Source organism: Zosterops lateralis (assembly GCF_965231275.1).
Source record: "Zosterops lateralis genome assembly, contig: SUPER_35_unloc_1, whole genome shotgun sequence".
NCBI classification, from domain to species: Eukaryota; Metazoa; Chordata; class Aves; order Passeriformes; family Zosteropidae; genus Zosterops; species Zosterops lateralis.
This window is the reverse complement of record NW_028154615.1, coordinates 37902-52761: the sequence shown is the minus strand read 5'-3', so window position 1 is coordinate 52761 and position 14860 is coordinate 37902. Positions and strand designations below refer to the sequence as shown.

Here is a 14860-nt window from a genome sequence, read left to right as displayed (position 1 = left end):
GTATTGGGATTTTTGGATTGGCAAAACAAGTAACTGAAAGATGTATAATCTGCCAAAAGGTAAATAAAAAGGTAATGAGGAAAACAACATTAGGAGGTGGGGAGTTAGCTCTCCGACCATTCCAAAGTATCCAAGTGGATTTTACTGACCTTCCCCAAGTACAGAGATGGAAGTTTTTATTAGTGATAACAGACCACCTGACTCATTGGGTGGAGGCTGTTCCCACTGTCAGAGCCACAGCCAATGTGGGATGTAAAACCCTTTTGGAACAAATTATTCCCAGGGATGGAATGGTTAATAGGATAGACTCGGACAGAGGAACACATTTCATGTCAAAAATCTTACAGCAAATAACTCAAGGCTTGGGGATAAAATGGGAATTACACACCCCATGGCACCCACAGAGTTCCAGCTGGGTAGAGGGAATGAACCAAATTTTAAAGAGAACTTGAACAAAAGTAATAATTGAAACCCAAATGTCATGGGTAAAATGCCAACCTTTGGCTTTATTGAGGGTTCAGACCCAACCCAGGTCAGACCTGGGAGTGTCACCTCATGAGATGATGTTTGGGTTACCCTTTCTGACCACCCAACATGACACAGCCACCTCTGACCTCGGGGAAATGGGTGTTAAGAAATATGTCAACACAATTGCAAAAACCCCTGAAAATTTACAGTTAAAAGGGATAATCCCACAAACCACACCTTTAGACTTTAAAATCCACAACATCCATCCAGGGGAGTGTGTACTGGTGAAAACATGGAAAGAACAGTCTTTAACTCCAGGATGGGAAGGTCCTTTCCAGGCATTGCTGAGCCTGAGGCCGTGACCCGGAGCAGGGAACGAGGGGGGATCCAGCCAGCAGCACCAAAGGACCCCTGGAGGAACCGAAGGAATGGACTGTAACATCCAAACCAGGGGACACCAAACTGACTCTTCAATGGGGACTGGGGGGTGATGAACTGGGAGGACCCGAATGATCCAAGGGAGGTACAAAGATTCAAACCTAACTGGGAAATAAGGCCAAGCTTCTATCAGTGGTTTCAAGTGCAGCCTGGACAAGTTCTGAGACACCTCTGATACTCTCCTGTCAGGGTCCACAAACACATGCGGGGAACCTGATGGTTCGTTTTAAGGATCTCAGAGTGCAAAAGACACAGCGGGGGACAACTCAGTTTACTTAAACAAAACTGCACCTTTATTTAGTGCCAACAAATGCAATAGTGGGGAGAGAAAATAAAGAATAGTGAGAAAGATAGAGAAAGAGGGGAAGGGGATTATAGCTACCAACGTGGAGGGACGAGTCCTCGAGGCCTAGAGATGCCCATAGACGTGATCTTCTCCAGTGAGGTGATCACAAAAGTGAGTGGGGTCTGCAGAGGTTTTATAGGTTGGTCAAGGTGGGGACCAAAGTGAGGGGACAGAGCCAAAGGGACCAAAGTGACGGCACAGAGCCAAAGGGGACCAAAGTGGGGGCACAGAGCCAAAGGGACCAAAGTGGGGGCACAGAGCCAAAGGGACCAAAGTGAGGGGACAGAGCCAAAGGGAACAAAGGGGCCAAAGGGACCAAAGTGAGGGCACAGAGCTGTTGGGAAAGATGAATCAGGGAAACCTGATAAATATGATTGCTTAGCAAAAGATTCTGAAAATATGAAACCTAGAATCGAAATAGAAATGGAAGCTCACTTTGAGCTGTAGGATACCGAGCCTCAGTTACTACATCACCTGAAAACAACAGCCTGGGCAGCTGAAGGAGAATCCCTTTGGATTGAACAATCCCCTACTGCTGGCTGAGGGATCCAAAGGTCAATGTAGCAAAACAGAAAAGTCTGAAGAGTAGTTTTTAGAGTTTAAAATATAACACATGGTAATGTAGTAGTTCTCACAGGCTGTGTGTAGATTCTATAGGATTTTGTGTCTTGTATTGGTTGGTCACTGTAAATTAGAATATTCATCACAAAAGGAGATAGAATGGATTGGAACCAGGACCTCGCTCTCTTCCCCCTGCACTCTGACCCTGCCCTGGCTCCCTCGCTCCCCTCTCCTCAGCCCACACCCTCTTGCTCTCTCCCTGTCTCTTTGGGGTTCCCTCCAGCCCAGGCTGGTGGCTGAAGGCAAAGCCCTTTCTACCCACGGCCCCTGCAATAAACCCACATAGAAATTGGGCATTTCTACTCAAAATCTCAGCAAAACTGAGGATGTCTACCCAAAATCCCAGGAAATTGGGGAATATCTACTCAAAATCCTGGGACGATTGAGGATTTCGTCTCAAAACCTGAAGAGACTGCAGATTTCTTGGTAAAATCCTGAGGAAATCAGGGATTTCTTGGCGGAATCCCAGGAAAATTGGAGATTTCTGCTCAAAATCCCAGAAACTGCGGATTTCTACTTAAAATCCCAGGAAATCGGACATTTTTACCGGACATTCTGGGAAAATCAGCGATCCTAGCTTAAAAATCTGGGAAATTTGGGATTTCTACGCAAAATCCTGGGGAAAATGAAGTTGGTGACACAGAGAGTCCCAAAATCCTGGGAAATTGGGGTTTAGACACTCCCAGACACCCAAAATCCCGGGACTGGGGGAATTTGGGAGGACCCAGACTCCAAAATCGTGGGAAGAAAGAGGAAGTTTGAGCTCCCTGAGCTCCAAAAATTCTAGATAAAAAGGACATAAGAATGCCCAGTTCCCCAAATTTTGGGTACAGGGGGGTTTGGCAATGCCCAGCCCCACAAATTCAAGGAGAAAAAAAAGGATTTTTGGCAGCCATAGTCTGTAAAAATCCTGGGAAAAAGGGATTTGGGTACTCCCAGAGCCCTGAAATCCAAGGGAAAGAGGGATTTGGGCACACCCAGTTCCCCAGATTTTGGGTACAGAGGGATTTGACATCCCCAGCCCCCCAAATTGGGAATTTCTGCTCAAAATCCTGGGAAAAATTGAAAATTTCTACTTAAAAATCTGAGGAAAATTGAGATTTCTACTTAAAATCCTGGAAAAATCAGGGATTTCTGCTCGGAATCCTGGGGAAATTGGATATTTCTGCTCAAAATCCTAAGAAATGGGATATATATTTTAAAGCCCAGGAAATTTGCAACTCCTACTGAAAATCCTGGGAAAATCAAGGATTCTGGCTTAAAAATCTGGGAAATTGGGGATTTCTACTCAAAATCCCAGGAAATGGGGATTTCAATTCAAAATCCTGGAGAAAATGAGGTTGGTGACACAGAGAGTCCCAAAATCCTGGGAAATTGGGGTTTAGACACTCCCAGACACCCAAAATCCCAGGACTGGGGGAATTTGGGAGGAGCCAGAGCCCAAAATCGTGGGAAGAAAGAGGAAGTTTGAGCTCCCTGAGCTCCAAAAATTCTAGATAAAATGGACGTAAGAATGCCCAGTTCCCCAAATTTTGGGTACAGGGGGGTTTGGCAATGCCCAGCCCCACAAATTCAAGGAGAAAAAAAAAAAAAAAAAAGGATTTTGGGCAGCCTCAGTCTGTAAAAATCCAGGGAAAAGAGGATTTGGGTACTCCCAGTGGCCCAAAATCCAAGGGAAAGAGGGATTTGGGCACACTCAGTTCCCCAGATTTTGGGTACAGAGGGATTTGACATCCCCAGCCCCCCAAATTGGGAATTTCTGCTCAAAATCCTGGGAAAAATTGAAAATTTCTACTTAAAAATCTGAGGAAAATTGAGATTTCTACTTAAAATCCTGGAAAAATCAGGGATTTCTGCTCAGAATCCTGGGGAAACTGGATATTTCTGCTCAAAATCCTAAGAAAAGGGATTTATACTTAAAAGCCCAGGAAATTTGTGATTTCTACTCAAAATCATGGGAAAATCAAGGATTCTGACTTACAGACGTGGGAAAATTGGGGATTTCTACAAAAAAAAAAACACCTTAGGAAATTGTGGATTTCTATTCAACATCCTGGGGAAAATGAGGTTGGTGACACAGAGAGTCTCAAAATCCTGGGAAATTGGGATTTAGACACTCCCAGGCCACCAAAATCCCAGGATCAGGGGAGTTTGGGAGGAGCCAGAGCCCAAAATCGTGGGAAGAAAGAGGAAGTTTGAGCTCCCTGAGCTCCAAAAATTCTAGATAAAAAGGACGTAAGAATGCCCAGTTCCCCAAATTTTGGGTACAGGGGAGTTGGGCACACCCAGACTCCAAAAATCCTGGAAAACAGGGATTTAGGAACTTCCAGACCCCAAAAATCCAGGAAAATGGGAATTTGGGCACACCTGGACGCCAAAAATCTCTTGGAAAAAAGAGCTTTGGAAATGGGCAGTTTCCCAAATTTTGGGTCCAGGGGGTGGGGACACGCCCCGCTTCCCAAAATCCCGGGAACAGGGTTTGGACAAGCCCCGGAAATCCTGGAATAGGAGCGTTTGGAAATTGCCAGAGCCCCAAAATTCTGGAAAAAGAGGAACTCGGCCCCACCCAACCCCCAAAATCTCGGAAAACGGGGAAAACCCCGGGATAAAAAAAACAACTCAGGACAACGCCCTTCCCAAAAATACCCCAAAAATCACTCCAAAAAAGGGCAGGACGCCCTTAACCCTCCCCACCCCACATTCCCAAAGCTCCAGGGAACCCCAAATCCCAACCCCGCGGCTCCAGGACCCCCCAAACCCCACCTTGGACCCCCCAAATTCCGGGCAGGGTCAGGGCCAGCAGCAGCAGCGGCAGCCAGGGGAGGCTCCGCGCTCCATCCATGGCTCCTCGGGATCCCGGGAAATTGGGAAGGGCCGGTGCCGGTGCCAGAAAAGCGGCGGGAACTGGGGGGAGCGGGAGTGGGGGAGCAGCGCCCCAAAAAGCGCTCAGCCAATGGGAGCGCGGCGTCGCTGCGGGTCGGGACTTGCCGGCAAGAGCCCGAAAAAAACCAGAGCCTGGAGAAATTCCAGCCAATCAGAGTTCTTATTGCTGGTGACTCACCAGTTGCTGGGTGAAGCTTCTGGGAAAGGAACCGCAAACAGAACCCGCGAATCAGAGCGCGCAATAAACACCTCCAGCCAATCAGAGCGTGCCCAAGAAAAGCCCCAACCCATCAAACCGCGCCCAAAAACCACGCCCGACCAATCAGAGAGCGCGTGGCTGATGACCCCGCGCTGCTCCGCGTTATTACTCTCAGTTCAGCTCTGCTGCTTTGGGGCTGGCGGCCCCTCCCGGCGCTGGCCATGGGGCGAGGGGCGGCAGCCGGGGCCGTACTGGGGGCACTGGTGGTGCTGGGAGCGGCCCCGGCTGCGGGCGCGGAGCTCTCGGGTGAGCGGGGGGCGGGGGGGCAGGGGGGGAGAAGGGAAAGCTCGGAATGGGAGCGGGGGAGGAGGAGGAGGGGAGCCCCGAAAGGAACAGCAGAAAGGGGTTGAGGGTCGGGGGAAGGTGAGGGAGGGGTGGGAGAGGGTGGGCAAGTGGGGAAAAGGAGAGGGCGAGACCACAAAAGCGATTTAGGTGACGGCTGGAGGTGGGAAGGGAGGGGATGTGAAAGCAGAAAGAGGGAAAGGGGGAAAAGAGGAAGCGGCAGCGCGGGCAGGAGGGTCCCGGGGCGGCCGTGGGGCACAGGGGGTGCGGGGTGGGGATCCGGGGTGGCCCCGGAGCTCTAGGGGTGCTGGGGGGGGCACCCCCTGACCTGTGTCCTGCACACCCAGGGGTGTTCCAGTGGATTAGTAAGCACGAATGTCATTTCATTAACGGCACGGAGAAGGTGAGGTTGGTGGATACGTACATCTACAACCGGGAGCCGGCCTTCCACTTCCACAGCGCCGTGGGGCACTACGTGGGGGACACACTCTATGGGGAGGAACACGCCCGGTACAGGAACAGCCACTCCGAAGTGATGGAGAGTGCGCGGACTGCGGTGGACTGGTACTGCCGGCGCAACTACGAGGTGTCCGCCCCGTTCCTTCTGGAGCGCAGGGGTGAGCGTGGGGCAGAGCGTGTCCCCTCGGGCCCTGCCCTGGGAATGACCCTGGAGCCCCTCAAAACCTCCCTGGGAATCACCCCAGAGCCCTCAGCCCTCCTTGGGCCCATCCCCGGGGCCTCCTGTCCCTCCAGGGACTCCTGTTCTCTCCCAGTCCATCGCAGTCTCTCCCGGCGTGTCCATCCCGGCCGTGCGTGGAGCTGACGCTCTCAGCCAATCATGGCGCGCGTCTGTCTAATGACTCATCTGTTGCCAAGCAGACCCGCAGTGCCCAGTGCCCCGCGCTGGACTCGCCTCCCAGTGCCGCGCGCTTCATTCCCAGTTCATCCCAGTCCATTCCCAGTTCATCCCACTGCCGCCCCAGTCCATTCCCAGTCCCTCATAGTCCAATAGCAGCTCTTCCTAGTCCTTCTCAGTTTATTCCCAGTTAATTCCCAGTGCACTGCCAGACTTTGACCCCCTCTCCCAGTGCCTCCCATCCCCTCCCATCTCTGTCATTGCCACCCCAGTGTGTCCCAGTCTCTCCCAGTCCATTCCCAGTCCCTCCCAAGCCCACACCGCCCCTCCCCTCTCTCTCCCAGTGGCCCCCAGCTGATCCCAGTGTGTCCCCTCTCTCTCCCAGTGCCCCCCAGCGTTTCCATCTCGCTGCTGCCCTCCAGCTCGCAGGGCGGCAGTGCCAGAGGCCTGCTGTGCTCCGTGATGGATTTCTACCCCGGCCACATCCAGGTGAGGTGGTTCGAGGGCCAGCAGGAGCTGTCGGGCCAGGTGGTGGCCACCGACGTGGTCCCCAACGGGGACTGGAGCCACCAGCTGCTGGTGCTGCTGGAAACGCCGCCCCGGCGCGGGCTGAGCTACACGTGCCAGGTGGAGCACGTCAGCCTGGAGCAGCCCCTGAGGCGCCACTGGGGTACGGGGGAGCCACTGGCCGGGCTGGCAGAGGCACTGGCGTGTGCTGGGAGCGAGCGGGAGGGAACTGGAGAGATCCTGGTTGAACCTGGGAGAGGGGCTGGGGGCTGTGGAAGGGCTGAGCAGGAGTCGGGAGGATGCTGGGGAGGGGGGGTGTGGGGTCCCGGGGGTGCTGGTGGGCGCCGGGAGGGAGTTTGGGGGCGGCGGGTGGAAGTGGGAGGGATTGGAGTGAGGCTGGAGGGGCTGGGAGGAGCTGGGGGATGGGCAAGCGGGGCTGGGGCTGAGGTCGGTTGTGCTGGGAAGAGACTGGGAGGGGTGTGGGGGAGCGGTGGAGGGGCTGGGAAGGGACTGGGACAAGGTTTGGGGGGGTTTTGGTGGGGCTTTGGTGGCTGGGGGGTGAGCGGTTTGGGGCTGTGGGCTGGTGAGAGGGGCCAGGAGAGGCTTTGGTGGGCGGTGGGGAGGGCGGGCAGGGATCGGGAGGAGGTCGGAGGGGCCGGTGGGTGGTGTGGGGGAGAGCGGGAGGGAGGCTGGAGGGGCTCGGGGTGCGGGTGAGAGGTTTTGGGGGGTCCTGACCCCTCTGGCCCCCCCAGAGATGCCGCCGGACGCCGCCCGCAGCAAGATGCTGACGGGGATCGGGGGCTTGGTGTTGGGCTCGGTGTTCCTGGCACTGGGGCTGGGCCTCTGCCTGTGCAAGAAGGTGAGGGGGGGTCCCGGGGGTCGTGTCCCCCCTCCCCCAGAGCGTGTGTGCCCCCCCCGGGGCCCCCCAGCCCGGTGTCACCCCCTTTTCTCTGCCCACAGAGCTCCTGAGCCGCCGGCGGCTGCAGCCCCTCCCCGTGGCCTCGGGCCCGGCCGGGACCCCCCGCTCCATCCCCGAGATGAATTTGGGGGCCGCGTGTGTCCCCCCTGCCCGTGCCCAGAGCTGTCCCTGTGTCCCCGCCCGGCTGCTCCCAGTGTTCCCAATAAAGCTTCCCAGTTGTGCCCGGTGGGGTTTGTGGGGGGCTCTGGGGAGGGACTTGGGGGGGCTGTGATTGGGGGGGGGCAGAGGCGGCCCCGGGCTGGATCGGGAATGGGGACCCCCGTGTGTCCCCCCCGTGCCACCCCAAGGCTCTGGGGGGGCTCGGGAGGCTCCTGAACCCCAAGGCAGCTCCCAGGGAACCCCAAAAGGCGGCGGGACCCCCCGAAGGCTCAGGGAGGGGAATTTGGGGAGGGGGCGCGGGGGAGGCGCCCAGGCCGGGCCCAGAGCCCAGCGCTGCCCCAGCCCGACCTGCCCCGGCTCCATTGCGTCTCCTCCCGCGGGAAAAGGGGCACAAAGGGGGGCGCTGGGCCCGGGGGGAGCGGGAGAAGGGATGGAGGAGGAGGAGGAGGCGGGATGAGGAAGGAGGAGGATCCAGGGGAAGGAGGAATCGGAATCAGGAGGATGCAGAGAGGAAAAGGAGGTGATAAAAATGAAATTTAAAATGTTTATCCTGTAATGTAACAGTGAAAAGCCACCTCCGTGGCACCTTTACCCCTCAGACCACCTTAAAAACAAAAAGAACCCCTTCCCTTCAAAGACGCCCAGCGCCGCGCCCCCCCCACCCTAACGATGGGGCGAGGGAGCCGCAGCGGAGCCGCGGCCGCGGCTCCAGCTGCAAAGCAGTCGGCCGTCCGGCACGGGGAAAATCCCGAGCCCCGCAGTCAGCCGCGGAGAAGCCCCTCCCCAGCCCCCAGCCGTTCCCCGTGCCGGAGCCGAGAAGAGCCCCGGCCGCCCCAGCCCGCGGAGCGGCCCACCCGCGGTCAGCCGTCGCTGCCAGATGGCGCGTCCCCGAGGCCGCCAGACCGCCGAACGTTGCTGCCGCTGTGAAGCAGCGTAAGACCCCGAGACGCCATGGCTGCGACAGAACTACCACGCGGCCGCAAGAGCCCCCGATTTCCGCCTGCCCCGGCTGATCCCGCATGCAAATAAAAAACTCCAAGTGCATCTCGGGATGAAGTTTAACACCAAAAAACCCTTATAAAATAAAAAACAAGTAAAATTAAAATGGATAAGAACTAATGCTAAGCCGTGTGGACCCTGAAGAATCAAAAGAGCTAATTTCTCCGGTTTTGCTTACTAGCTGTAAGTTAAAAAGACCAAACCAGAGATGAGACCACAGGAGAAAACAAAGAACTGTCAGAACCCTGTGGTTGCTCCCAGCGAGGGCAGGTTCTCCAGCTCTGTTGAATTGCCTGCAGCAGAGCTGATAAGGCCCTCTTCCTCCACGGCGACCACGGGCAGCCAAAAACCCCTCGGGCAAATATTGAAAGAGCTGATCAATAAAGGCATTTATGGAGATTAATATTTTCTCCGCCCATTTTTATTCATAACAGAGGCAGAGATGAAGAGGAGGAAGAGCAGCAGCAGCACAACCACTCGGGGCCGTTCGGAGCTCACGGCTGCCGGAACCGAGCCCCAAAATCTCGGGGGCTCCCCCGAGGGTTCCATTGGGGGCCGGGGGATGTTGGGATCCTGCGGGAGCCCAAAGCTGAGCCCCCAAGGCCCCTTTGGGGGATGTTTTGGGGTCTCCACGTGGCCACGGCCCGGGGCCAGGCTAGAAGGGGACATCGGCCTTGGGGACCCCCCTCAGGTGTCCCCGTGTCCCTCCTGCTGTCCCCGTGTCCCCTGGGGACATGGACCGAGGTGTCCCCGTGTCCCTCCTGGTGTCCTCCTGTCCCTCCCGTGTCCCTCCTGTGTCACCTGGGGACACTGTCTCAGGTGTCTCCTTGTCCCTTCTGTGTCCCCATGACCCTTGTGGACACAGGGGACCCTGTGGTGACACTGTCCCAGGTGTTCCCTTGTCCCTGCTGATTGTCCCCATGTCCTTCTTGGTGTCCCCATGTCCCTGACAGACACTGGGGACCCTTTGGGGACAGTGGGGACCCACTGGGGACACCACCCCATAGGTGTCCACGTGTCCCTCCTGATGTCCCCATGCCCCCAAGACCCTGTAATGTCCCCCAAGGACATCGTGGACTCCTTGGGGACACAGATCCATTATGTCCCCATGTCCCTCTTATGTCTCTATGTCCCTCAGGGGGAACTGGGTGTTCCTTGGGGACATAGATACAGATGTCCCCATGTCCCTCCTGTCCTCAGGGGACATGGGGACAGAGGGGGTGGTGTCCCCAGGGGGTCCTGAGGGACATGGAGACACAAGAGGGACATGGGGACATCTTGGATCTGTGTCCCCAAGGAGTCCCCACTGTCCCTGAGGGACATGGGAAGGACATGGGGACAGCCAGATCTGCGTCCCCAGTGTCCCTTGGGGACAGAAAATGTTCTTGGGGACACCTGGATCCATGTCCCCAAGGGGGTCTCAGTGTCTCTGAGGGACATGAGGACACAAAAGGGACTTGGAGACATTCCAGATCTGTGTCCCCGATGGTCCCCGGTGCCCCTGAGGGACATGGGAAGGACATGAGGACACAGGAGGGACATGGGGACACCTGGATCTGTGTCCCCAAGGGGCTCCTGAGAGACATGGGGACACCAAAGGGTCTTGGGGACGAGACATAGATTTGAAAAATCCCAGCTGATCCTTTCTAGTAGATTGAGGAACACACACTGTATGTTAGAATGTATTCCAAGTAGTATTTTAGAATATACGAGATGGCATTTAGTGAACACCCATCGCTGTGTCTGTTACCCTTTTGCATATTTTTGAGCACCACAAGTGTGGGGAACCTTTGGCTACTCAGAAGGAGAACTAGAAGAACCAGCCTAAAGAGCAGAATAACAGGGCTAAGGATGCAGATAAAGAAAAGAACACAGACTCTGAGACGGTGTGTTCCCTTGGAAACGTGCCAAGAGAGCAAAACACAGATGGCAGAGATAAAGGTGAAGAGGTGAATGCCTGGAGACCACACCACGGCCTGGAAACCACCACTACCACCTGAAGACCACCACCAAGGCCTGGAGATGACCACCACAATGGACTGAGCATGCCCAGAAGGGCATGGAGTTAATTACCACACCAAATGAGGATGGGCGGGGTCAGGGAATGAATATTAATGAGAGAGGACTGTGGAATGTCACGCTTAAATAAAACCTCAGGGAATAATTAGAGGGGCAAGTTCCCTGGCGGGTGTGCGTGTCCTTAGTGAAATTATTCCCCACACACCTCGATGTTGATGAATACAGACCGCTCTAACAGCTATTATTAGTTGTGTGGAGTTCTTTCTGTGGCGTTTCAGTGGACATTCCAGATCTGTGTCCCCAATGGTCTCTAATGGTCCCCGATGTCCCTGAAGGACACGGGAGGGACACGGGGACACAGCAGGGATATTGGGACACTCCAGGTCTGTGTCCCCAATGGTCCCCAATGTCCCTTGGGGAACACCAAAAGCCCCAGGGTGGGGTGAGTGGAGAGGGGCAATCCTGGGGATGGGGAAGCCCCGGCAGCCTGGAGAAGGGGGAACCGTGATAAGGGGGGACCCCTGGAACCCCTGAAATCCCAGAGCAGAGAATCAGGGGAGAAGAGACACTTGGGACCCCCAGATCCCCCTGGATCATCGCTCAGCGGGACCCCGGACAGGGGGAACCCCGGGAGCTGCGGGACCCCGATCAGCGCAGGGAAGGGAGACCCCCAGAACCCCAAAGTGGAGAGGAGGAGCCCCAGAGAGGAAGGATTTTTGGAGCCCTTTGGAGGGTTTTTTGGTTGAATTGCAGTGATTTGGGATTTCTAGGGACACAAAACCCCAGGAAGGCGGCCGGAGACCCAGACGGAGCTCGGAGCTTGTGGAGAAGCCTCAGAGCGGGGAGGAGCCCCACAGGTGCCTGGAATGTGAGACTTTCACACCCATCCCAAGGAACAGCTCCACGACCAAATTCCTGAATTTTGGGATCATCCAACCCCTCCCTGTCAGAGTCTGTCCAAGGATGTGATTTGCCCCACGACTGTCTCCAATGGTTGGGGACTGGGACCCCGGACTCTGAAGGAGCCCCTGGCCTGGCTGAGGTGGGACGTTTGCCAAGTCTGGGAGGACTGGAGTGGCATCTCCATGAGAACGGAGTGCAGGGACAATGGAACTGGTCACAGTGGACTGAGCCAAGGCTGCTTGTCCAAACTGGTCTGTCCATACCAGAGATGGGGTTTGGAGCTTGTTCCTGAGCACCAACCTTGACACAGGTGGTTCCCTTTGGCTCTGTGCCCTCACTTTGGTCCCTCTGGCTCTGTCCCCTCCCTTTGGTCTCTTTGGCTCTGTGCCCTCACTTTGGTCCCTTTGGCTCTGTCCCCTCACTTTGGTCCCCACCTTGACCAACCTATAAAAACTCTGCAGACCCCGCTCACTTTTGTGATCACCCCACTGGAGAAAATCACGTCTATGGGCATCTCTAGGCCTTGAGGACTCGTCCCTCCACGTTGGTAGCTATAATCCCCTTCCCCTCTTTCTCTATCTTTCTCACTATTCTTTATTTTCTCTCCCCACTATTGCATTTGTTGGCACTAAATAAAGGTGCATTTTTGTTTAAGTAAACTGAGTTGTCCCCCGCTGTGTCTTTTGCACTCTGAGATCCTTAAAACGAACCATCAGGTTCCCCGCATATGTTTGTGGACCCTGACAGGAGAGTATCAGAGGTGTCTCAGAACTTGTCCAGGCTGCACTTGAAACCACTGACAGAAGCTTGGCCTTATTTCCCAGTTAGGTTTGATTCTTTGTACCTCCCTTGGATCATTCGGGTCCTCCCAGTTCATCACCCCCCAGTCCCCATTGAAGAGTCAATTTGGTGTCCCCTGGTTTGGATGTTACAGTCCATTCCTTCGGTTCCTCCAGGGGTCCTTTGGTGCTGCTGGCTGGATCCCCCCTCGTTCCCTGCTCCGGGTCACAGCCTCAGGCTCAGCAATGCCTGGAAAGGACCTTCCCATCCTGGAGTTAAAGACTGTTCTTTCCATGTTTTCACCAGTACACACTCCCCTGGATGGATGTTGTGGATTTTAAAGTCTAAAGGTGTGGTTTGTGGGATTATCCCTTTTAACTGTTAATTTTCAGGGGTTTTTGCAATTGTGTTGACATATTTCTTAACACCCATTTCCCCGAGGTCAGAGGTGGCTGTGTCATGTTGGGTGGTCAGAAAGGGTAACCCAAACATCATCTCATGAGGTGACACTCCCAGGTCTGACCTGGGTTGGGTCTGAACCCTCAATAAAGCCAAAGGTTGGCATTTTACCCACGACATTTGGGTTTCAATTATTAATTTAAAGTTCTCTTTAAAGTTTGGTTCATTCCCTCTGCCCAGCTGGAACTCTGTGGATGCCATGGGGTGTGTAATTCCCATTTTATCCCCAAGCCTTGAGTTATTTGCTGTAAGATTTTTGACATGAAATGTGTTCCTCTGTCCGAGTCTATCCTATTAACCATTCCATCCCTGGGAATAATTTGTTCCAAAAGGGTTTTACATCCCACATTGGCTGTGGCTCTGACAGTGGGAACAGCCTCTACCCAATGAGTCAGGTGGTCTGTTATCACTAATAAAAACTTCCATCTTTGTATCTGGGGAAGTTCAGTAAAATCCACTTGGATACTTTGAAATGGTCGGAGAGCTAACTCTCCACCTCCTAATGTTGTTTTCCTCATTACCTTTTTATTTACCTTTTGGCAGATTACACATCTTTCAGTTACTTGTTTTGCCAATCCAAAAATCCCAATACACCCATAAGGCCTCGTGTGGATGCAGCCCCAGGCTGAATGTTGTCAAGGGCTCCAGTGTGGTGGGTCCCTGGTGTAATGGGAGCTGTGGCAGCCCTAGGAATCCATGTCCGTGCAGGGCTGGACTTGCTCCTGCTGAGGGTGCTGCTGTGTGTGCTTGCAGTGTCCCTGTGGGCTGCAGATGGATCCCTGCTTCCTTGGCAGGGGCTGTTTGGGTGGGCTCTCCCCTGCCGAGGAGGGCAATGCCTGTGCCAGGTGCTTGTGGCCAAGCCCGTCCCCTCGGTGCTGGGGCCCCCTTGGGCCCTGGGCTTCATCCCTCAGGGGCTGTGGAAACTCTGCCATGGCCTTTGCCTTCAGCTTGGCCTTTTCCTGCTCCCTTCTTGCCTTCACCTGCTGTGCCTTTGTGCCCAAGTGCTGCAGGGGCTTCTTGTGCCCCTCGTGCAGCCCCCCTGAGTGCCTGTGGGTGCTCATCCTCTGACAGCTGCTGAGCTTTCTGCACAATCATTCCTTTCTGCAGGGCCCAAACAAGATCCTTCAAAGATGATCTGGATCCTTCCCGGGATAATGCACATTTCCCAGCTCTTCCTTCCTTCCTTCCTTCCTTCCTTGGCGCTGGTGCTTGTGCTGGCCGTGCCCTGCAGAGCCCGTATCCCAGAGCCGGTGCCTGTGGTGCCGCAGTGTCCAAAGGCGGCTCCCCCGGCGGGCAGGGCCGGCAGCTCCACGGGGCCGGGCAGCGGCCGGGGCGTCCCGCAGCCTCCTGGGGGCCGGGGGCCAGTGCCGGCCCTGCCCGGGGGGTGGTGGGGTCAGGCAGCGCCCGGCGCTGAGCCCCGGCTGCCCCACAGCCCCGGCCCGGCCCCGCAGCTCCCCACAGGCCCCCAGCCCGTGCTCCCGGTGCCGCCCCTCTGCGCCCGCTCCTGCCGCTCCCCAGCACAGAGAAACCCCCTGGGATCCTGACCTCCTTGTTTGCCTCTCCTGCCAACCGGGGCTACAAACCAGCTGCATCAGCTCCCAGAGTTTGAGCATTACACCCTGCTTGAAAACGTCCCAGTCCTCAGTATTTTTCTCTTCCTGCTCTTTTCCATCATCATCTCTCTCACCACAGAGATTCCTCCTGCTGCCTCTTGCCTTAACTGTAATCCTGCAGCCTCCCCTTCCCCCTCACCCTTCCCAGCACACCAACACCATCCATCCCCTGCTGTCTAAATCCCTTCTGGACTTCCCTTCTTGCCCCTCTGGGTGTCCATGTCCTTAATTACCTGAGTCTTGATGTTGGGGGCGTTTTTTATCTGTGTCTTGATGTTTGGAGGGCTTTTGGGCTGAATCCTGGTGTTTGGGAGGTTTTCACAGACACACGGTGCCCACTGACTTCTTG

General features: G+C 55.3%; 1 protein-coding gene across 1 annotated transcript in view; it reads left to right on the top strand.

The window, feature by feature from the left end:
- Window positions 1–5176: 5176 nt before the first annotated feature.
- Window positions 5177–14860, top strand: part of LOC310921645 (class II histocompatibility antigen, B-L beta chain-like) — a gene marked incomplete at both ends in the record, with an annotated part of 12904 nt that continues 3220 nt past the window's right edge. Inside the window, 4 exons of the mRNA XM_083885388.1 lie at window positions 5177–5261; window positions 5645–5914; window positions 6539–6823; window positions 7413–7519. Coding sequence (XP_083741514.1) covers window positions 5177–5261; window positions 5645–5914; window positions 6539–6823; window positions 7413–7519 — 747 coding nt within the window. The remainder of the gene's footprint in view (window positions 5262–5644; window positions 5915–6538; window positions 6824–7412; window positions 7520–14860) is intronic.